Below are 24898 nucleotides of genomic sequence, written 5' to 3' on the forward strand. Positions count from 1 at the left end.
TGTCAGCACCTTTCACATACAATATTATACAAATGCAGAGCCATTCCCATCACATTTCAGCCCCGCTGTCTCTTCCAACTACCCCTTGACAGCAGGTTTTTATTTTTTTTACCCCCACAGCGGAAAAATGTGGCCCGTGGCTCGTCACAGCAGGACAGAAAAAGTCTGAGTCGGCTAGTTGCCTCAGCTTTCTTGGCGCTGTAATATACTGTCAACGCAGGGTGAGCTGACAGAAAGACAGAGAGAGAGGGAGAGGAAGACAGAGAGGTAGTTGGGGCTGAGGGGTTATACAAACACGACGAAACAAATAAAGGGGTCTAAGCATAAACCAGGCTGTCACAACACGTCTTCTGGCTAATTGAATTGTTCCTGGCAGCCCTGAGAGAGGGCAGACCATTTTAAGTTTAGCTTTATTGAATTATTAAATCAGAAAAGGAGGACGTTAACATTTAAGGGGAACATTCTCCAGACTGTTCGCTGAGGGAGGAGGGAATGGTGTTGTGGCTCTCCGGCTGTACGCGGTCTGACAAGACTTGAAACAAGATTACTTCTGAAAATTGTATTACTCCAAACTGCGTCAGCGTAGGTTTCCATGTCTACATTACCTAAAGCCCAGTCTATTTTCAGTAATGGCTTCTTTTATGTCAAGGTACATTTGAGCTGTTTGTGTTTTGCTCAGACAGTGCGTATATTGGTAATGAATAATTGAACAGCTAGGCATGTGTGCGTAGATTGTTATACGAGTGTGTGCACGAGTTGATGAATGTTTATGCGCATGCTTAGAGGAAGGAGGGGTAGAAGTTGGATTTGGATGCCGTATCAAACAAATCTGTCACGAGCCGCAAAAATTAATCGCCAACTATTTTGAATCATTGATTAATCGGTTTGAGTCATTCTTTATGAAGAAAAGTAAAAAAAATTCTCTGATTCCAGTTTCCTAAATGTGAATAATTTCTAGTTTCTTCACTCCTCTGTGACAGTAAACTGAATTTCTTTGAGTTGTGGACAAAACAAGACAATTGAGGACGTCATCTTGGGCCTTTGGGACCCACTGATCGACATTTTTCACCAAACAGCTAATCGATTAATCGAGAAAATAATCGTCAGATGAAAACAATCGTTAGTTGCAGCCCTGCATCTGTCGCCTGGGACTGCAGGACGAGCTCTGGCCATTCTCACTTTCATTTGCAGTTACTGTTGCTCCGCTGCATGCTGATATGTAATTCAAAGTATACGTCCATCGGGGTCAATGGTGTATTTCAAGCGCCGTCCCTCGTGCCCATGGGGGGGCTTGGATTAACAGCCTTCCCTTGGACGTCCTTGCCCCGTCTCATCTGCAGTGCCTCCCCCAGCACCACTGCATTATGTTGCATTTGCATCAAATTGCCTCTGCATTGCCTCTGCAAGACTGGCCCTCTTTTCCAATACCCCTCCCCTCCTCTTCCCCCTTTCTTCTCTTGCCCCTTCATAGCTCCTTCCCTTTTCCCCCTCGTCATCCCTCTCTCCAGTGTCAGGTTGGTGCCAATCTGCAGGGGCTTGACATTGAGCTGTTGTGCAGACGGCGCACTACATGGTTCAGTAGGTCTGCAGCAGCGATAGTAGTGTTTGAAGTGAAGGTAGCGGCGCCACTTGGGTATTGGCAAGGAATATGTAGTGAGCCCAGGAAAAATTACGTTGTGGGATATAAAAAAAAAATAAAAGAGGGGGTGGGGAGAGGTGGGATACATCAGATGGAGGAAATCCCTTGCAGGAGGATCCCAACTCAGCGCTTTCTTTCCCCCTCCTTCTCCTCCTTCCAGCTCTCTGCTTCCCTTTTCCCTCCCTCCCTCCCTCCCTCCCTTTTTTCCTCATTCCCCCTTCTGCATCTCTTTCCGGTCTCTTTGGATTGGTCTCTCCGCATTGATCTTTCTCGCTATTTCTTTTTTTTTTCTTCTTCCATCCCCATTGGAGGAGCTGCTGATGCAATCCACTGCCACTGAGTCCCCTCAACCCCCGCATCCTCCCCCCCATCTGCCCATGTGTATAGTGTGTGTGTGTGTGTGTGTGTGCGTGCGTGCATATATGTGAGTGGGCGTATTTGCTTTTTGCATGTGCATGCATTTCTTGTGTGTGCATCAGAACGTGAGGGATATCCAGAGCACAAGCAGGAGAAATGTAAAGCTTTACCGGGCCATCTCACCATCCCATAATGTCTCTCGTCACTGCCTGTACAATATATACTGTATAGAAGGTTTTGCATGACTGGATGTGAACGCCCGTGCTACAGATTGTCCCTACAATGCTGATAATGGTGGCTGTTATGTAGATAAGCCCTGGTAATTCCGCTGAATATTTGACGCTCTGGCTGCCCCCATTTGGCGTCATTTTTCAACGCACTTGGTCGGGCCCGTTGGCGTCACTTTTTGGACGCTCTGGGTCGGGGACCATCCCCTTTTTGCGTGACTTTCTGACACTCAGTGTCGGAACCGATTTGGCGTAATTTTTCAACGTGCAGGGTAAAACCACTTAGTAAAGGTTAGGGAAAAATCGTGGGTGGGGTTAAATTCTTTTACATTTAAGTCACATCCGGGACAAAAACGGGACAGTTAGGGTTAGAAGAAGATCATGGGTAGGGTTACAAAATGTATGTTTAAGTGAAAGGCGGAACAAGAACGGGACATGAACCCTGGTCTCCTGGTGTGAAAGTCCTGTTTTCCTGTGTTTGTCGCTGATCAAGCGTCAGTATTTGACTTGAGTTGGGAGTGAGAACGGGTTGGTCTCTCAGCCTCTCACCACAACCAGCTGACTGTACTCCTGAAGCTCAATAGGGAGCAGGCTGTTCTGCCAGGCCGTTATTAAAGGGCTGTTTGTATTGCCTGCTGTTTTCTTTCATTAGCAGGAATCTTATATCATCGCCTCTGAATATTGCATGAGGTTCAGGGAGGCTTGGTTGTCGTGACACCGCCGTAATATTTCACAACAATCAACGATGGATGAGCCTGTTCTTCTGGGTAAATAGAGGGAGGCCTGGCGCCGGTGAGGAAAAGCCCAAAGATGGTGACGGTGACACTGACGCTATGACTACGAAGAAGAAGAAGAAGAAGAAAAAGAAGCAGAAGAGGAAAAAAACTAGGAAGAGTGATTGGAGTCCATAAAAATGAAAATGCAGTGTAAGACAAATGGAGCAGGCAGAGACGAGAGCAGGGTAAATGAGGGGGAAAGAGAGAGGGAGAGGACAAGAGAGGGCGACGTGAGCGAGAAATCAAGACGGAGGGAATGACAGAGTGAGGAGGATAAAAAAGCGAGAGATGGGGCTATTAGAGGTTGAGAGAAAGAGTTAGTGAGAGACCCACGCTGCTCCCAGTAATTGAAAAGGCACCAGGACTGATTTAGAGGGGAGCTTAGCTGGGTTTGTTGGGATGGTGGTGATGGGGGTGGGGGGGGGGGGTGGTTGACACGCTGCATTGCAGAGTACGAGGAGCAAGAACAGCCAAACCCCCTGCAGTGCTTTGCTCCACTACCTCTGTAGTCGTCATTAGTGAAACACGCTGAAAACGACCCTCCAAGGCCCATAATAACCAGTGAGGCTGCACAAACATTATGGCTAAATCCATACAGGCTAATTACTGTAGGTGTCTCTGCTTTTTTGGCATGAATAATACAGTGAAATAAAGAATAGGAAAGGACGGCTTTAAAGGAAAAAGGTACGGTGATGAAGTGGGAGGAAAGTTCCTGTGTTGCCCAAGGTTGAGGTCCATACCTGCACGTAATAGAGACATTTTCAAGTAGATTAGTGTGTGTGTGTGTGTGTGTGTGTGTGTGCACAGTGTGAGTGCCAAAGTGTAAAGATCAAGCCATTATAAAAGGTCTTCTCTGCCGTTCTTTATTAGAGTGTTTGTGACACTGTGGCCTTAACTTTAGCGAGAATTGGTCCATTCTTTTTAACATGTTGCCACCTTCACCGCCGCCAACAAGCATAATATGCTTGTTTAGCTCAATATAACAAAATCCAAAACACATTAAGCTGGTGCTAATGGACTTCTACTACCGTGTGTGTGTGTGTGTGTGTGTGTGTGTGTGTGTGTGTGTATCAGAAAGTGGCAGAAGCTTCCCCATATTTATGTCACGTCTGGCTCAGCTCACCTCATCCGCTTCCTTAACTTGCTAATACAGCTGGACACCAGACCAACAAACAGGGCTCCATGTCCCTGCACACATGCCCTGTCTGCACCTGCCCACACACACACACACACACAGATATATATATATAGAGAATACACACCCTCACACACATACACACTCCTGCTGTATGTCATGGGCCTGTCTCATACGTGTGCCTGTTCTTTCCAGAGCCGCTGATACATGATACCTCTGCCCAGTCAATCCTTCTCGCATTACTGCCTCCACAGTGTGCTGCTTCATTTACACATGAAATATTGATGTTCTTAATTTAACCCCCAGGGTGCTCAAGTGTCCCTTCCTTTACCGAGCGGAGGGGAGGCCTCTTTCAAGGGAACCCACAGCCTCAACCAAAACCGCACCCTTTTGTGTCTTGGGATTGGTAGAGACAGGGCGTGTTTGGTTTTGCCTCATTGGTTGGTCGGCATGTAAACCAACCAGCAGAGTCGTATCCTGGTGGGGTTGTCTTCTGTTTGGTGGCCCACCTTTTCTGTGGGTATGCATGTGTGGAAATAAATAATCAAATGAATACAAAGTGGAACTAACATGTTGAACTCAACGTGTTTTTTATCATATCACCTGTGGCCCGTCCCGTCACCTTTCAGCCAATCGCCATACTTGCCAGCCCTGCAGATTTTCCCAGGAGAGTCCCGTTTTTCATTACCCTTTCCCGGTTTCCTCCAGCGGTCGCAATTCTCCCGTATTTCTCCCGATTAAGTAATGACACCCTTTCACACCTGTTTTTCGTTATCACAACCTGTTACTGGCTATGTACACTGTACCGCATAAGCCCTAAGACTCTGACTGATGAGTCAGGCACGGCTGCTGGTGGACACCTCGTCTCCGTGCTGACCGCGTTTATGTATGCGTAAGTGCGACGGAACCCCCGACTCAGGGATCACGGGGATGCAAATTTGCGTTTCCTAGGATGCCGAAAGCATGACCCACCCTACTCTGCCACTGATTGGCTAGTATTCATTGCCTTCATCGGCTGGAGTGGGTTAGGTGTAGGCATTAGGAGTGAGATTGGTTAGGGTTAAGATACGAATAGAGTAGGGCAGCGTAGGGCGCCTTTGCCATCCTAGGAAACGCAAATCCGTGGAGGGGGGGGAGCGGCTTGCCCTCCTCCGCCACAGCTGGGTACCCAGCTGTCTTCCAGAGACTGAGAGAGCCTCCTGTTCCTCCTCACTTAGGCATCCACATGGGATGTGTGGGCGGGGGGAGGACTCCCAGACATCAATGTATGGTATTGATGTCCTCCCTATTTTTGAGGTCTCAAGGTTGCCAAGTATGCCAATCACATGATGCCCCTGCCTTTCTTAGCAGGGCTCAACAAATGCAACAAAAATGTTGACAAGCTAGCTAGCCTTTATTAGCGAAATCAACAGCAATAAATAATTCAAAATAAGCCAACTAACTGCTGCTGAAAATGAACAGTGCAACGACACAGCGAACTGTGCTTTTATTTAGTTTAACAATGCTACATGCTACCAAACTAGCAAGCTAACTAGCTAGGTTGGGTTGTGTTCATTCACCAAGTGTTGTCATTTTTAAGATCGTCATTATAGAAAGATGAGCAACTTTGTAAAGAGTCAAAAGACAAAAGTCTGTCATTGTTGTATGATAGCTAGTGCCTGTTGGCACCCAGGAATTATGAGTGAAAGTATAAAATAGACTTTTTTGATATGAAAATGAACAAATTAAACCTAAAAAATTAAGTTTGAATAATTTACGGAGTTAATTTGGAATTTAATGGATTTTAATGTATGTATTTATATGACTATTCTTTTCACAATATCCTGTTTATTTTTAAAATGTTGAACTCATTGAGGCTCGAAATATGACCTCTGCTTTTGTTTCTTCCAATAAAATTTTTAAGGTTTGAGCACCATGACTAGTTGAGGTAGCCCGGAACAGCAGAGCTTCGGTCCCAGCTGTCAATCAACTTAACGGCAGTTCCTATTGGCTCGGCTGAGCTGCGGGGAGGGCTGTGGAAGGCGGAGGACATTAGTTTGCCTGGTTTTCTTCAAAAACAAACACTGTGGCTGTAATTAAGGGACAACAGACAAACTTCCCAGTTACTGGCAGCATTTAGGCAGGGTTTCCTCTTCTGCTTCTTGTTGCACACTTCTCCACTTCCCTTCGCTGAAAACGGGAAACTTTTCGGGAAACTTCCAGAGTTGGTAAATGGTACCTAATTTAAGACCGATCTACAGAGATTATGAGTGTATGAGGAATGCAGAGAATGTTCTGTTTTTCCCCCTGAAAGCAGAACCACGCCCCGTCTCTGTGTAAAAAGAACAAGGTGTGTGTGTATGCCTATGTTAAAAGAACAAGGTGTGTGTGTATGCCTATGTTAAAAGAACAAGGTGTGTGTGTATGCCTATGTTAAAAGAACAAGGTGTGTGTGTGTGTATGCCTATGTTAGGGCTACAATTAAGGGAAGTGCTCGCTTCATGCTGTAGGCGGGTGGAGAGCTGTCTCAGGCTATCTTTGCTCCTTTTCCAAACATGGTCAAATTACAGCCTAAAGATATTAAAACACTGCAGCTTTTACTCGACTTCTAAGACATTTAGAGTATGGTGTCGGAGGCATGGCAGAGACCTTCCTGTCCTGTCCTCGGTGTGCTGTTTAAAAGTGCACACGGCAGTAGCGTTGTGGCCTGGTTTGCCTTACTAGGACAAGCCAACATGGAGTCATCAGCAGAAGCAGGATGGTTTATTCTAACTCCCACTTGCCTTTAAAAAAAAAAACATCCCAGTTACAGCATGCTCCTGTTGCCTAGCAACCGGCTGGGTCTTGAGAGAGAAGAGAGGCGTCATAGATGTGTATGTATATCCAGCGCTTAGCGCGAGAGCAAACATACTCTGCTGCCTCTCCCTCCTGTTTTCAGCTCACTCTCTCCAAAACCTCACCGCCATGTAACGGAGCAACGCATTACACACGGCGAGTCCTGCCTCTGCTGAACATCACCCACTGACACCGCACACGGAGAGAACCATGCTTATAATCATTTATTGACCCATTTGTCTAGCCGGTGAAGAACACACTGACTCGTTAAGCTGTCCTTACAGATCATTTTCGCAATCAAACATAATAAAAATGACATAAGACATGATAAAGTTCATGGTCTTTTATTTGAAAAAAAAAAAAAATAAGACTAGCATGTACAACTTGGAATGAATGTAAACTGAACTCAGATGAAGAGTTGCGAAGAACTGGTGTGCGGACACTCCTAACAGCATGCGCTGCGAACACAGTACACCCCTCACTTGTCTGAGTCAAGAAACAGAAGAAGAAAAAGTGAAGGCCAGTGATTCTCTCTTGCAAGAAAAGAGGACGGACACTCCATCTTAGCGAAAAAAGAAAAAAAAAGAAAAAGAAAAGTAGAAAGCTCACCGTAAGACTCTTTAAGTCCCCCCCTCCTTTACAAAGGGCAGGACGCACAACTACTAAGATGGCCGTCCAAATAACATAAAAACAAAAAGAACATGCCAAACATTTGAAAATGTATTTTTTTTTGTACATCTTTTTTTTTTTCTCTTTTTATCTAGCATACAATTAAGTCCCATTCCACTTTAACGCTTGAGTTAGAACCTGGTATACTCTCTCATCTTAACAGTACAGGGCTCCTCTCCAAATACAAAAAAACTGTACCAAACCAACAAGAGGACAGCTTATAGTGGAATCAGCACGCTCTGGTAGCCCGGAGGAGGGATGGGGGCAGGGAGGTTAGTGCTCCGGTCTCAAGCTGCATGCATGAAGAACAGAAAACAGAGAGAGAAAGAAGAGATGGCCAGCCCAGACATTCACCACTAGTAAATGGAACTGGTAGGAGTTCGCAAAATGCGTTTGCCTTAAGTCTGAAGGTTGTAGTTACAGGGTGTGTTGTTATTATTATTTTTACTTGTTAAGTACTGATGCTAAACTGATCTCCGGGGGGAGGGGACAGGATCACTAACCATCATTTTCATGCAGTTATTTTTGTATAATTTTTGTATATTTTTCCTGTGTGGACAGAAGGATATTTCATTTCAACATTCAATTATTTTCTATACAGAAACAGTATGAATAAATGAACATTATTTTTTTCCAAGAGGTAAGTAAAACATTTTGATTTGTTTGTTTGTTTTTTTTCCTTTTTTTTTTCTTCTAAGAGGGGACAGGACGGGGCGGGCAAGCCTCACTTTGCAGTCATCATCTGTACAAACTCTGCAGAGAGACAAAGAGAGAGGACAGAAGACAATAAGGACATCAGCTTTAAGGCTTTGGCACAGCCAGTTGCCAGTTAAGAGCAGTCACCTGCTAAATCGTTTAATGCTTTATTCATGTTTTAATCAACTTGAACAGGTTCAGAACACACATCCTAATTAGTGTCCCCTTTCTAAAACGGCTTCCATGTTCATCTCATTAAACCCATTTGACTAGAAAAAGCTCTTGCTTTGTGCTTACAGTTGTGGATGGCGATACGCACGCGCACATATAAAATAGAAAATAAATAAGAGAAGACGTTCCTTGTCTGCTGAGTACATATTCTGTCTGTGGTACAATGGGAGTATAGAAGTGGGGGTGCTTTTCAGCCAAGGCTTTTGGCCCGTTCATAACATATCAACAGCCTTCTAGAAAATGAGCGCAGTCTCTCGTGCCAGGGGAGCGACAGTAGGGGGAAGGGAGAGCAAGAAAGAAAGAGTGGAAAGGCTCACTGGCCCACTGATGATAATTCAGAAGGATGGCTTTCTCCCATCTCTGTTTCAGCAGGCTCCATCTATAGCCCCTATCTAATAACTATTATTATGTGTGGCTGGCCTGTCTTGCAGTCGCCCTCAGAGAAATACACAGCTTGGAAAATGAAGTGCTCTGGTCCCCCTTGTTTAATAAAAGCTTAACACCGTGGCCTAGAAACTAAAGCTATTTGGGCTCCATGACATTTTAGTACGCGCTTCCTTTTTTTTTTTTTTTTAACAAGCGTCTTCATCTTACCTTCGTAGTTGACCTGTCCGTCTCCGTCAATGTCTGCTTCTCTGATCATCTCGTCCACCTCCTCGTCCGTTAGCTTCTCTCCCAAGTTCGTCATGACGTGACGGAGCTCTGCAGCGCTGATGTAGCCATTTCCGTCCTGGAAACAATGCACCATGGGACCAAATGTGTGAAACAGAAAAATCCCACAGGCTCACTGGCAGGGTGGGTAACAATTCCCACCAGATTGATAAATTAGGTGCAAGACAAAACCTCTTATTTACCACTAGCCTGGCATGTCTTCAGCTTTAGTTATCTCACCTGTGAGTCATCACACTTATTTAAAAAGACTTGACTTCTTGCGCCACAAAAAAAAAAAAAAAAAAAAAAAAAAAAGAGCTAAAACTTTGCCAAGCATAGAAACTGTTCTATAATTTCCTCATTAGACTCCTGAAGCCTTTATTTACCTTGTCGAATACCCGGAAAGCCTCACGGATCTCCTCCTCGCTGTCTGTGTCCTTCATTTTTCTGGCCATCATGGTCAGGAACTCTGGGAAGTCAATGGTTCCATTACCTGGAAAAGGGGCGATCAATGAGGCACATTTAATCAGCAAAAATTGCAATTACCTAAAAGCAAACTAAACATAATTTAACCCAGCATTTGGCTGATGAAAAGCAACTGAAAATATTCAGAGAGGACGGGAGGACTTCATATTCTTTCAGTCCTCCAGTCCCCTTCTTTCCCCCTCCTGTGTATGACACTAGCACGTACATTTATTATCCTATGGACCATAACTTCTCTCCAGAGGCGTACCCGTCAGTGACGGTGCAACTTGAGACATTTAGTAATCGCGGAGAGAGGAGCAGCGCTGAAAATCATTTTAGTAAACACCTTGCTTCCTCTGATAAACCCAGCTACCGCTGGCTCAGAGGAAGGGGGAGGGTTGGGTGGGTTTCCTTTTCTTCCTCAGGGAAGATGTTGCATATGTTATACACAGTGTAGCAGGATTGCAGGGGGGGGGGGGCATGGCCAGTCATCCATAATGTAGACATACTAGTATACTTTGTAGCTTGGCCTTCAAGGAGCCTGGATAAACTAAAGGCTCATCTCTCCGGGTGCCTCTGTCAGAAACACTGGCACACACACACACACACACACACACACACACACACACACACACACACACACACTCCCTCCCTCATGTCCACTTCTTTCCACCCTTAAATCCTTTTTTTGTCCCCCTTTCCCTTCAACGTTGACGACACTGTGTTTTCTGGTGCTAATGACAGCTGCTGTATGCGTGTACGTATGAGTGCAGTCGGATCAATATCCATGTTACCCTTGTCAAGACAGGATTAGCAGGGGATCAGACCCTCTTGACGGAGGAAGGATCTGTGAGGAAGGATCTGTGAGGGAACTCAGCGGCCCCACCGACTGGGAATGGTTGGTTGGGAAATCTTTTATGTGGACCTGGAGATGTTGGGAGTGTGGGCGGTGTATTGTAATTAAAAACTGACAAAACTAAATGTCAGGGGATTGAAGAGGAGGTCAGGGACACCGAGGGCAAAGTACTCGAGAGGATTAACCCTGGGGTGGGACGGATGGGGTAGAGGGATTGTACGCAGATTAACCAATGACAGAGAACGCCTCAGAGAGTGCGATAGAGAGAGAACAAGAGACTGAAGCGCGAGAATGGACGTGTGTGTGTGTGTGTGTGTATGTGTGTGGAACGAAAAGGAATGCAGTAATGTGATGGGGCAGATGGTGATCTCATAGCTCGGGGTAACAATCTAAGGACCTGTTATCTAACACACAGAGGCAGCCAGCAGCACCGAGGGAACACATGCTGCCACTGGGGGTTGGGAGGGACGCTGAAGGAAGGGGTGGGGGGGTTGTCACAGTCTTGGAGAAGGGCAGGACTGCAACTGGAAAACCATCATCTGAGGGGGACAATGACGAGAGCAGCAAGGCAGCCCTCGAGTGCTGTCTGCTTAACTGCACCTCAAGCCAGCTGCTGCGGTGGAGGAGGGGAGGGATGGATGCAAGGAGGGATGAAGATACGGTGGATGGCAGGCGGGAAGAGATCGAAAATGGTGGGAGGGAAATAGAGAGAAAAAAAAAAAAAAAAGAGAGGGAGGGATGGAGTGGGCGGTAGATAGGGAGATGGAGATGAGGGAGCTGTGAAGAGGAGAGAATATAAGGAGTGAACCGAGTGGGAGATGGTGCGATTACACATAAGAGGTGCTGACGCAAACTATCGAAGGCTGAGGCTTCTCGGCGCACTTGTGCGTGTGTGTGGTGTCATCGTTTCTCCTGCATCATAAAGCCAACTTCCATCCCGGTGATAAGAATCAAAATGTAGAGTTGTGTAATGATGACGAGTGATGTGCTGTGGACTAAAGCGAATATTTTTGTCACACAGTTATTTTAATCCATATTTAAATTGTTTTAATCTTTTTCTTTTACATAGGAGCTAAGCATGGTCTGTCATATGCCAGGAATATGGAAGGCTCCTGTATCCTTTCAAGCACGTTTGGCTAGCTCGTTTCCCGATCTGTGCGGTTGTAAGATTAACAGCGACATTTCCGTTTGTTACTGTAAACCCACACTGTTCATAAATTGCGGTCTGGCTTGTACAATCAAATAGCCAAGAGACTATTTCTTTTAACAGCTCTCTGTCTGGCACAAGTCTTCCATCCTCCCTTCCATTCATTGGAATACTTTGCCACGGCCTCCTTGTTTGGTAAATAAAGCTGATTTTCAATGGGGCCAGCTGACATCCCATGGCTGCCGATTTGGGTACGGGATGTGCAAAGCGCAGAGAGGCCTTATGTAACCACTTTTATTTTCCATTACTAGCTTCATTGCTGTCTGACCTAGATTGCATCAGCCAAGGGAGGCAGAGGCAGAACAAGGGGATGTTAGTGATGGTGTGTGTGTGCGTGCGCGTATGTGTGTGTATATATATGCGTGTGTGTGTGTGTGTGTACGCTTGCTCTTGGGGAGTGCTGTGGATGGTGGGAGGACGTTTCGATAAAGGGGCAGCCAAGCTGCGGTGCAATGGATTTCTCCTGATCAATGCGGTCCCATTTACAAAATCCTATAAGCTGACAGAGCACCACTGGGGTGAACTTCCACTGACAGCTAACAGCCTCGACTCTACTGCCCAAGGACGGTCAGCTTGGGAGCTACTAGCCAACTTCTCTGACTCCTCTTTGTATTTTTCTGTCTTTCATACTCCCTTTAACATCACTCACAGTGCTGCCTTGGAGAGACCCACTGCAGTGGAGGACGTGGTGAACCTCTGTTCACGGGGCGAATAAATCATGGCACTCAGCATGGGTGCCAACGCTGACAGTCTTTTGACACGTAGCCTGCTCTACTCACAAGCACTGAACGCACCTCCCGCGCATTCCATATCTCTGACATTGTCAACTATGATGGAGCTGAACGCACAGAGACTAAACTGCTGACACAGAGAGAGACGTGTCATCTGAAAATCTGGCCAGACAGTTGGCTTGGACAGTTGGTTCGCAGTTGGTAGGAAAGGGAGGGAGGTGGGCAACAACACCACCAATGTGCTTGGAGATGGGGCAGTAATGGATGCTCTATTTAATCCCTCATGAGTTTTGTAACGGAGGTTTTTATCATGGAAGTCAAACAACAAAACGGTAATGTGTTGAATTATGGTTCTATTCCTCCAAAAATGACTGAAATTAATGGATATATCTCCCAAGGAATTGTACCTCCTAGTATTGAACTAAAATTGGAATTTTACTAAAAGTCATTTCACTGATTAAAAATGGGGGTGTGAGCAGAAAATGAACTGCTGATGGGAACATAATGGCATCACCTTATTAACCTAAATATCAAAACACGATAGCCTTTGTAAAATGCGTACACAATTAACAATTTAATTTGCTGATTATCCAGCTTTTGAATACATTTCCCCAGTAAATTAGGCCATTAGTGCACTGAGTATATGTTGACATATTTCACCCGGCCCCGGATAGAAAACGAATAACAAAATCGATGTAAATCCCTGCTGTCTTTGTCATGCAAGACATTCCCGGGCACACCATGATGAATCCACTCCTCTGTTTAGGATTTAGCAGAAATGATGACCGAGTTGTCTATTAGCACTGTGTATGAGGTCCAATCTCAAGATTTAACAAGTGTAAGATGAAGTCTATAGTGTGAAGCACAATAATATTAACGGTTTTGTAGAATACAGATGAAGCCACCTAGAATTTCCTGTGTCTCCGTGCTGGGACCCAGGCAGATCCGTGACCGATCCCAGCTGTGTTCTGGCCTTGGCCCGGAACAAGACACCCCTGCACTGGGCCGACTCGTAACGCCCCTAAGCGTCCGTGTGTGTACACCAGTTGCAATGGTTTATCTATCCACCCATAGGAGCAGTGACTGTGGTATCTGAAGCCGTTTACTGGCTTGAAATCAGCTGTTCTTATCATATTTGATGTGTACCGTATGAGGGAGTGCACCTCCTACACAGAGCATACGTATATTACATATATTATATGGTCAAATCAATGTTGGGTCAGGTCGTGAAAATATTGTTTTTGTAAAAACAGAACTGCATGAAAATAAAAGCAATACAGTGGAAAATGAAGTATATTGAGTAAGAAATAACTGTATGTACTTAAGGTTTTGGCAACAACGCAACTTAGTTAGGGTTTGGAAAAGATTGTAGGTGTTAAAATAACATACATTAACGTAAGGTTGTAATGAAATTGACTGGGTGAAAACAGCCAGAGTCACCGGATTAGAATCCCATCAGGCTCGTTTGGCACTTATGTAAAAAAAGACTTCATCTGTAAGAAGGTTAAGCCAGGCATAAAGCCGGAGCTTGTCTGAGCCCAAGAGGCGTTTTGGGAGACGAGATGGACCAGAAATATCTGAAAGTTACTTAATGCTGGCCTAAATAAAGTCGTAAGACCTGTTGTGCAGAACAAAGGAGCACATAGTGGAAAATGACAATTGAATTAGTCTATAAGACTGTCGTTGTCATTTGGTTCTAGGGCTGCTCGATTATGGAAAAAAAATCTTAAATCACAAATTTTTTGGTCAATACTGAAATCATGTCATTGTCTTTTGGAAAGATGTTGCAATTACTGAATAAAAACAATAAAAAAAAAGAAACAGTAAAACAAATCAACAGCAAGAACACCTTGAACTGTGAAATTTCCCTTGTTTACTTGGTAAATAATGTGCAAAATAATCGTTTTTCGCGATTACTCGCTTGCTTTTGTAACTGTTAGGAGCCGAAATCGTAATTGCGATCAAAATTTCGATTAATTGCACAGCCCTATCTGGTTCCATACTGAATTCAAAATTAACACAAACTCATTCCTCCGTTTATGTTTTATTATTACAATGTTTAAACAACATGCAAGCTACGTGGTTTCAGCGATAGCGGCTCCTTAGCAACGATACACCTGTGGTTGTCCCGGGTGATAGCTGGCTCCGAGACACCGTGACGACACTATGACGACACTATGACGTGTCAGGGATTCCCTTTCTTGCAAGTTCCCTCTTCTTGTGCTACTTGGCTGAATACTTTTTTTTTTTTTTCTCTTCTTTCACTTGTTTTTGCAATGTTTGTGAGCCTACTGTGCCATGTGAGTTTACTGACCCCAAACACATTGGCATTGCAGTGCAGGCTACCTTCCTGTCCACACCTGCTGTTAAGAGGCCACACTGCACCCCTCTGAGTCGCTGTTTTATGTCACTGTTGCTTCATGCTGATGCATGTTTTTGAAAAAATGTGCAGAGGTCATAAATACAGTATGTCGTAGAAAACTCAAACCCATGGACTGCTTCATGGCTTAAGGGAGAGAGATATTTAACAGAACTCCATGACAGTGAACCCCTCTTCACAGCACAGCAACATACAAACAGGTTGTCCAGCTTGTCTCTCTAGCCTATTCAAATGTGTAGCAGCTGATTGAAATGCGACTGTTAACAGGTGATCAGCTCGAATTAGAGGCAGATAGATTATGGATACTACTTTCATATTGGAGGCCTATTATTACTGCGGAATTTTGCTTTTTTTTTTTTTTTTACTGCATACAGCATCTGAGTGAATGTTTTGTTTCGCACCTATGGACCATCCTATTCACGTTTCCCAGTCTCGCTACACAATACAAGGACAATAAAAGGGCACTCTTTATACTTTATTACACAGTGTAGACTGATACACAATATGAGATAGATAGTTTTTGTTGTTATTGTGAACTCAAGTCATTAAGGTGAAATTTGAGAGACCTATTCAGATCCTGTAAAAGTAGCAATACTATAGTGACAGAGTAAAAATATTCTGTAACAAGTAGGCCTTAGAGTCCTGCATTAACAACATATTGTGCTTACGTTAAAGTACAAGGTATCAGCCTGTCATAACCTTTAATAATAAAACCAAATATGTTCGCAAATTGAGATTATTGATAGAAAATACAAATAAAACACAGACACACGAGTGTTTATGGAAAAAGACAAAAAAATACAGTACGTGTAGGAGGGAAGAAGTGGGAGAAAAATGAGGGAACAAACGATTGTTACTTTTTTTAAAGCTTTTCCATGGGTCAGTCACTTGACATAAATTAAAATACATAAAACAAATATAATTAAAGACTAAATTACAATAAGTAAATAGACAAACGCATTCCAGTGGCTGAAGGTTGGCTTGAGATTAGGAGAAACGAGGCTGGCAGCCGAAAGACCTTCAGGTGGGAGGGGAAATTCTAGGGGGCTTCGTCTCTAAGGCTACTGCCGATTCTAAACCTCTTCAAACTATCGCCATTTCGAACCAATCAAGACGCATTTGCTAGATCTATTTCTTATCTGGCATCTGATATGACCTTTTAAACAGGGATCGCATTTATGATCGTCATATCAGTAATGAGTAACTCACAGCTGTTAATATCATGGGTAAGTCAAGTATGCGTACTGACCGTCAGCATCCACCTCGTTGATCATGTCCTGGAGCTCGGCCTCTGTGGGGTTCTGGCCCAGCGACCTCATGACGGTGCCGAGCTCTTTGGTGGTGATGGTGCCGTCACCGTCCTTGTCAAATAAGGAGAAAGCCTCCTTGAACTCTGTAGGGGGGGGGGGGTGTGGAGGTAAGAGTGAGAGGTTAGGTTACCGTTGCTATGCAGCTAACAGAAATGGGTCATGTTAGGGCGCTGCAGTCAGGTCCAAAAAGGTTAATTGATCCCTTTGTGACTAAAGGGGCTTTGTTAACTACGGTCCTGCTCGTCTGTAAATTGGCCCACATGAGAGCGGACAGAAGGGAAGTTGTAAATGTGTCGAGCTCTGAAACCACACAGGGATCTTATCTCATACTGGGTGGGGGGGGGGATGGTGCAGAGTAGTGGAAGCTGGAAAAAGCAGACCGGTTTTACTCTAAGAATGTCTCAATGTCTGCACCAGCGTGTACGAGCAGGCTTCTAAACTACGGACCATGACAACCCATCCAGGGAGGTGCAGGCAATAGTGAGCATTAGCCTTTGAGTCTTAGCACAAGCTAATTAGCCACAGAGGGGGTTTGACTGAGAAGAGACAGTTTTAGTACAAAGGTCACATCATTTATTTATCAAGAATATCAAGGTGCCTCAGTGATCGAAACTACTCGTACGTTTGTCTGGAAAACTGTCTATTCACGGTTGCTTCGCAGGTTTTCCTCCTGACTCATGACATGCTGTAAATGCTCCTCCCCCCCCTTTATTTCCTGTTCATTTTAGTTTAGTTGTTTCACAGAACATACAAAATAAATTACATTGAAGAAATGCAAAAATACATGTGAGGGGGTGGTAGAAACGGCTTATATAAAATCCACAAAGTACATAGACTAATGTAGACGTACAAAATCAAAAATACAGTGTTAGTGTGCATACAATTCATAAAAATGTAATACAAATAAATACATTTAGAGAAACAGAAATAATTGCCACGTTTACAACAACAGTTCACTAAGAGTTATCTTTTTGCCAAAATCGCATACATTTTGATAAGCTAATGATCTACCAAGGGAGGGCGGCTGCCAAATCCTTTGACGTTGGGTTTCATTTTATGCCCTCCATATGTGACGTGGAAGCAACCACAACAGCTTATGGGAAAAATCGCCTTGCTCATGTGACGGAGGACGTTTAAAAAGGATAACAGAGTGGAAGTGGTTCACCAGTAGCCAGTAAATATGTGAAGGAAGGACTTTGCTATGAGGGGGCACAAAGGAGAAAGAAAAAAAATCTCTCTGTTCATACCTGCAATCTGCTCCTCTGTTAGTTGGTCAGCCTGTGGTTGGGAAAAAAAAAGGAGGAGGGGATTACAAACAATGAAATTTCTCAATAAGGCAACTATTCCAAATCCCAAACTGTTGCGTCATTGCATTCCTCATTGTCCCCACCCACAAACCACCACACAGCTCAACACTGGCCCCAGTGTTCAGGGGTCTGTTGGCCCCAGTGCTAGGCCATCACCAGAGGCCTCAGCTGGAATCTGCTCTCAGGACTGCCAAGATTTAACAATAACAACAGCCAAAATTAACTACTAGCCCCATTAGTTAGCAGCCAGTGCCCTGGGGATGGGAGCATTAAGCGGTTCCAAGACTTGTTTCCATATTTGTAATTTAAGATTTCCTTTACATTTCTTTTTTTGTAAATGGCCTTTTCTTCTGTAAGCAGAATCATACCATGGAAAATAAATGTTGTCTCTGCAATAGTTTAATGCCAATTGGAGTTTATACTAAACCGTAATACTTGGCTCACACTGACTGCAGATACTTTATCAAGATGTCTTTTTAAAGGTTGTGTTTGTTTCAAAGACTACCACGTAGAGAACTCTAAAAAAAAAAAAAAAGGCACTGCACAAAATTAAATTTCCGGCTGATGAGTGGCTCCACGGGATTGACTCACACCACGGTCAAAAAGTGGGCTCCGCAATGGCGCTCCACGCGAGAGCGACTGCTCGCCAACGAGTGCTTAGGCGAGGTTGGTTCAGGACATATCAGTACGGGAGTGGTTTCCATGGTCATAACAACAGGAAGGAAAAAAAATAAATAAATAAAAAGGCCTGCTGGGTTGGTGCAGATTGGTCCCCCTCCTGGTCTGTTCCCTGTGCTAGCTGAGGCTCTGTGAAGGCCGATAGTGACTCACACATGCTTTAAAATGGCTTGCAGGCGAGCATCCAACGCCAGGCCTTTTTACATAGACAATTCAAGCATCTTTGTGAAGGAGCTACTGTTTCCAAACAAATACCCTCAGCAGTAAAGTGTGAATACAAAGCCTGAGGCGCAAATAACTCCCACGGCTACCTCCCATCGCTGCTTCATATAAAAAAAAAAAAAAAAAAGACGTGTCTTTAATTATTATTGTTAACAGACCACACTGACATCATTGTGCTTGGCAGCAAGGACACACACACACACACACACACACACACACACACACACACACACTTTAATGGCATTCTTCCTCAACACCCAATATTTTCCATGTGAATTAGTCAGAGTAGCCAGTTCTGCCTCAAAGCAAATTCCTCCAGCCCATCGGTGTTTATGCGTACGTACAAGCAATCCACCTGTGGATACTGCCGAGCTAACATCCAATAACAAAGTCATCCTTAACTCTCACGGCTGTGGAAATCAGAGACTTGTAAAGTCAACGTTTGGAGGTGAGGTGTATTTAGTTTTGTAAATCAAGCCATTGAAGTGAATCGGTTGGTATCGACTAGACTGGGTTGGCCTCGATAAGACTTAGCAGACGACGCACTGCGAGCTGACCTTTAACTTTTCAGAAACAGAAAGGCCTCTCCCTGCGGCTTGAGTAAGCAGCAGCCACGGGACGGATCGATCCAGCCGGCGAGGGGTTTTCACGAACAACATCGGCAGCGCTCATACAATTAGCTGACATTATTCAAACGCTATTCTTCTCCCTCCCTGCACCCTCTGCCTGTCTCCATTTCCATCTCTGAGAGTCGGAAATGTCAAGAGACAAAACAGCTCTGCCGATGCCGACGTGCCACCCAGCTTGACCGATATTATCTTTCTCGCCCGTGTATTTCTTCTTCTGTCCCTCCCATCTCGTTTTCCTCTCTTTCTCTGCTGATAAGTTTTGCTTCCTATCTTCCCTTAGTCACCCTCTTTGTCATGCTGTGTCGCTCCTGCTGTCTCTCTCTGTCCCCTGCTGTCTCTCTAAGTGGACTGGGTGTGGGGTTTGGTGACTCAGTGCTATGGATCCTCCCCTGGCTTAGGCCCAAGCTGCTGGGGCCTCATGGTGCTGCTGCACCACCAGGCCTACTACCGGCCCATCCCTTCCTTTTTTTTTTTTCTCCCTTTGTCCTCCTTCTTTCCCTGGCACTTGGACTTTCGCCAATACCAACTCCTCCTCCTCCTCCTCCTCCTCCTCCTCCAGACCTTTCCCCTCCATGTATCCCTTTGCTCTCTCTATATGTAACATACTGTTCGGAGGAAACTCCCTGTGATTCACCCTCCACAGACTCCTATGGGCAGGGTTTGTTCACTGCCAGGCTTCCAGTCTTACAACAGTTCACTGGCATGAGTGGGTCAACCACTCCCACTGTTGCCCGGGCAGCCGGCCACAGCAATGCGCTCCAAACAGGACTGTGGGAGGCAGGAGGCAGTTCACAGGGACAGCGAGGAATACCTTGTGCTCTCAGTTGATGTCATATTACCCATGTACAAACATACTGTATCGTAGAGCTGCAAAGATGAATCGATTAATCGATCGGTTGTCAACTCTCAAATTAAATCGCCAACTATTTTGATAATCAATTAAATCGGTTTGAGTAATTTTTTAAGACAAAAAGTCAAAATTCTTTGATTCCAGCTTCTTAAATGTGATTATGTTCTAGTTTCTTCTCTCCTCTGTGACACTAAACTGAATATCTTTGAGTCGTGGACAAAACGAGACATTTGAGGACGTCATCTTGGGCTTTTGGGAAACACTGATCCACATTTTTCCCCGTTTTCTGACGTTTTAGAGACCGAACAACTGATCGATTAATCAAGAAAAAAAAAAAGAAAAAAAATCAACAGATTAATCGACTATGAAACTTATCGTTAGTTGCAGCCCTATTGCATCGTTCACTGTTCACACTAGGTTTAATTTGACAGGGGATGCAAAATGGTGCAAGGGAACGCCAACGATTATCTTCTTCTTTACTTTTTTTATTTTTATTTTTTTATTGCTGAGCTGTCACTGTGAGGCGCCCAAACAATTCCTCAAGTAGCGTCTCTACATTCACCAAGTGAAAGATGCACAAGCAGCTGTCACTCGGACAGATGGGTGTGACACACACACACACACACACACACACACACACACACACACACACACCCATCTTCCATTCATCCTTACACAAGCACAAACACAAAGAGTCCGTGCAGGTCGCACACTGCTTTTCTATAGCAGCACTGAGGTCCACAGAGAGCTGAACGCCTCTTCTCTTTCATGCTGGACAAAAGACAGTGAGGCCTCGGGCCGGGCTGTGTCTGGAGGGGAGGAGGGAGAGAAAGGGTGGGGTGTAAACAACACCAGCATCCCCACACACCCTGTGGACAAGGCTGGTCCACCATATGGCCTGGTGGTGGTAGTAGGTGGCTGAGTACTCCTCCGGACCACAGAGAGCACTTTATCGCTCCTAGACACTGGGAACATGGAACATGGCTAGGTGTTGCCGTCAAGCATATCAATTATTCATTGCAGCAGATCGGATGTCCTTCCAGTTACTAAACATGCATCAGCAAACAAGAGCGTAACAGGAATAGGATAGGGCCATAGTATGGTCCGACTACTTATTCGATACTTCCACCTCAATGGGGGAGGCTGTTTCCACTTCAATGGCCGTATTGATGCAGACAAGAGGCTTACGCCTGTGGATTAAACTTTTCAGAGATGATGATACGCAGGCTAACGCTATAACAATTCCCCTTCACACTCCAATTACTGCTCCGCATCGCAACGTGAAACTGTACCGCAGCTTGCTACCATACGTGGGATATTTGATCACAGCAGAGGAGGGTAGGGGTGGAGGAGGTTGGGGGGGGGGGGGGGAGAGGTCTACAGCTTCTTGACTCCCTCGGGCCATTAATGATCTATCAGGCTTGATAATCAATGGATTAGTTTGAAGGCCTATTTTCCACATCCAGATCACTTCCACTTGGTAACTTCTCCTTATGTGACGTAGCCAGTGAAGGGGCTCTGTTTCATTAGCTGGTCGCAGATGTCAGTGTGTGTGTGTGTGTGTGTGTGTGTGTGTGTGTGTATGCGCGCGCACACACGCATGTGTGTCTGTGTGTGTGTGTGTGTTAAGAGAGAAAGTGTGTCTCCAACATCTGTAATGTACATGTTAATATATTTTTGCAAGTCACTGAGGCCTACTGAAACACAGTTTCACAGAATGCAAGTTGCTACAGAATAATACATGACATTTAAAAAAAAAAAAACTTATATATATATAAGCTGTAGGGTAGCATGATGGTCCTGTAATTTTCATATTTCACAATAGTTGGTATTATGTTGGTTTGGAAAAATCCGACTAAACTTCACAGCTGTTGATGTTTTGTGGTGGCCAGTGTCAGAAAGAGCTTCTCGGACAACTCATTTGCACTACCACGTTTGCATAACATCGAAAATTTGCAAAGAGGCAACCAAATCAGCCGACATAACACAAATAGATAACATGGCCTAAGATAAACCCTCAGAGCCTGCAATAAGGCGGAACCGCTTCTCATATCGGTTTTTTTAGTAGCCTTTATGGGCCCGGCGATACAATCTATAACCATGTAATTACAGAATATGGTCCGTTTCCGTTGCGGAACACTGACGAGATACAATAGTGCTATTCCCCACCATGGAGCGGCACGGCACGGCTCGGCTCGAGCGAAGATGGTGCAACATACAAAAAGGGAAGCCAAATGCAGCAAGGAGCGTCATTCGCAGGTTGACCGTGTTCAAACCGTGTGAATAGCGGAAACAGAGACTAAAACATGGCTATCTCTTGATACACGATGCCTCTGATGGATACATGTCAGCGTATGGCTCACCTATGTCTCTAATAACGTTAGGCTTCCCTGAGCTCCTAAGGCGGATTGTAAAATGCACTCTAATGCATTTATGGCTGCAGAATTATGCCGTAATGACCCAGAATAGCTTGCTAGTTATTCCGATACCACTAAATCTAGTCCAAGAATTAATTCGATCTGCACCATGCAGCCGTGAACCAACTACTTGGCCCGATATAGCCGAATACCCGATAACGCTGTATGAATTGCGCAGTTATGAGGAAATACGGTCCCATTTTGAAGGTGAACATCATTTCATAAATAAATCCGTCATAACAAAAAGAGACATATGCCACAATAAGGCTTCACATTATCCCATGCACTAGCTGGAACATATAAAATGCGGTTTGCGGGCGTTTTCCGTATGTAAGTTAGCTTATACGCGGAATCAATGGCTGTAAGTTGGTAAATAACGTTAGCTTGCAGGAACGAAAAAACAATAAGATAGCTATACCGGGTTTACACTTGTAGTAAGCAGGCTTTCCTAAAATTAAAACACGTTTTCCCACTACAGAGAATGAATGACAATACATACCATGTCGGATAGGTTGTGTGCTTGTTGGTCTGTGGAGGCAGACTAGGAGTGTGGTCGTTCCTTAGATGGAGTTCCACTGGCGGGTTAGGAGTGTGTATATTGGCCGTGGCCAGAATGGGGATTGCCTGTGTATCCCTCCGCCACACTAAAACTGATCACTCACTTCCTTATTTCAATTCAGGGTTGCTGCAGCGGCGCAGGCCTCCAGCAGAAGACATGCCAATCACCGGGGCTGAAACGCCTGCAGTGCATGGAGTGCATCCTTAAACTCATATTAAACTATATAACTGGGGATGCAGTGGATATTTAGTTAATTATTTATAAACCCATATGTGTAGGAGGATGTTTTTAAGATGTGCCTACAAATGGGGATCAAACAACCAACAGTTACTAAACTGTTGATCTCTATCACAGGAAACAATGCCAGAGTCTTAAGTAATAAGGTTCACTTGGATATTTGCTCTATATCACCAACAGTTGATAATTAAACAGTTGCAAATTAAAGTTAAGCCTGCAAATTAAAGTTAAGCCTAAATAGTTATTGGGGCATTATGGTTTACATGAAGATGTGAATTAACTTTGAGTGGGCAAAAAACTATAGCTGAACTGAGCCACCATCCTTATCATCCCATATGTAAATGGTAGGCCTACACTAACTTGTATGGATTTTTAGCAGCTGTCTGTCTTAGTTAGAGAGACTTTCTTCGTATTTCCACTGCCTGATAACCATCACATGTCATTTCAATGTAAGGATAGTCCCTATCATGGCAAAAGAAATCAACAATCGAAAGTTACTGATGTGGAAGCATTTGGCAAAATTACTATAATAACAAATATAATTTGGAAAGAGACAACAAAAAAAACAATGGCTCCACACTTAAGTCTAGCAACTAGGCTATAACTTTATTTGCAATAGTATTGCCATATGTTGCAATTTTGAACACCATAATTAAACTCATAGAATTGAAAAAAAATGCAGACTGTGCCTTTAAATTTGGAGCAACTAATTGATAGACCTCTCAACTTCACTGAATATAGGCTAATTGTGAACTTCATGTAAAAAAAAAGAAATTAAAAATAATATAAAATCCTAAATGGTGCTTTAACTACCATCCATCTGGCTTCTTATTATTCCAGAAAGAGAGTTCGATTTTCCCAACACAGAGTACTAGTTTTCAGCCGCGGAAGGATACCTCTAGTGCAGGAAGCCGCCTGCTTGACGCTGGAGAATTTGCTGTGCCGGTGTGTGATGGCGTTTCTGATTGGCCGCTGCAGACCTGCAATATTATACTCAATGTGTCGGCCGCATCGATTGGCTACACGGGACCTGCATTGCACCAGGCAGTGGCACTTGATGGAAATATAATAAATATAAATAAAAGGAAACTTAAAAACCAGCGAACCTTTCAGCCTCGTGTTTCAAACGATTTATTAGTCTGTTAATATTTTGGATTTATTTGGTCGAGACGGACGGAAAATGCGACAGGTTTTCATTGGTGCGGGGTAAATGTTTGATAGGCTCGATATGGGAAGTGCGCAGACTTACTATTGGCTACTACAAAGTGGTAGGCCTACGTGTAATTAACAGGGAAGCATGGTGCCATCTTATTTAAACGGTAAACAACTGGGCTGCGTTGCATTTAATGAAGAAGAAAAAAAAAACAGCTTGTTGTGTCATAAGCTAACATGATGTCTGCTTCCTCAGTAAAACCCAATACGTTTCGGTAGATAGGCTATAACGTTAGAATGACGACGCAGGATTTGTCAAAGCGGATAGTATCGCGGTGTTGTCACACACATAGTAGTCCTCCTGCCTGTTGGAGTGTGTGAAGTGACCTGACACAGGCACCACCCAGTGGACAAAGCGTAGAAGCCATGAACGGCTCGGTTACATCAGCCAGGCGGCACACTTCATACAGGCACAGGTGTGTGCTCCATGAAGAGTATCCGTGTGTGTGTGTGTGTGTGTGTGTGTGTGTGTGTGTGTGTGTGTGTGTGTGTGTGTGTGTTGCGCCTTCAGGGTCAATGGAGCCTATTAGGTGTGTTTTACATAGCCTACACATTCAAGACAATATATACTAGACCTTTTTTCACGGCAGACACGTTGACATGTCAGAGTAGGAAAAGCTCAGGTGTATTTAAAACCATTAAT

General features: G+C 44.4%; 1 protein-coding gene across 1 annotated transcript; it reads right to left on the bottom strand.

Annotated features, from left to right (window-relative positions):
- Positions 1-8274: 8274 nt before the first annotated feature.
- LOC120546716 (calmodulin-1) lies at positions 8275-22901 on the bottom strand. The gene is made up of 6 exons (XM_039781838.1): positions 22747-22901; positions 17392-17422; positions 16084-16227; positions 9582-9688; positions 9139-9274; positions 8275-8370 (listed from the first exon to the last, which is right to left on the bottom strand). Exons 1-6 carry the CDS (start codon positions 22747-22749, stop codon positions 8342-8344), a joined length of 450 nt encoding a protein of 149 aa, XP_039637772.1. The 5' UTR covers positions 22750-22901; the 3' UTR covers positions 8275-8341.
- Between the last annotated feature and the right edge of the window lie 1997 nt (positions 22902-24898).

Source organism: Perca fluviatilis, chromosome 18 (assembly GCF_010015445.1).
Source record: "Perca fluviatilis chromosome 18, GENO_Pfluv_1.0, whole genome shotgun sequence".
NCBI classification, from domain to species: Eukaryota; Metazoa; Chordata; class Actinopteri; order Perciformes; family Percidae; genus Perca; species Perca fluviatilis.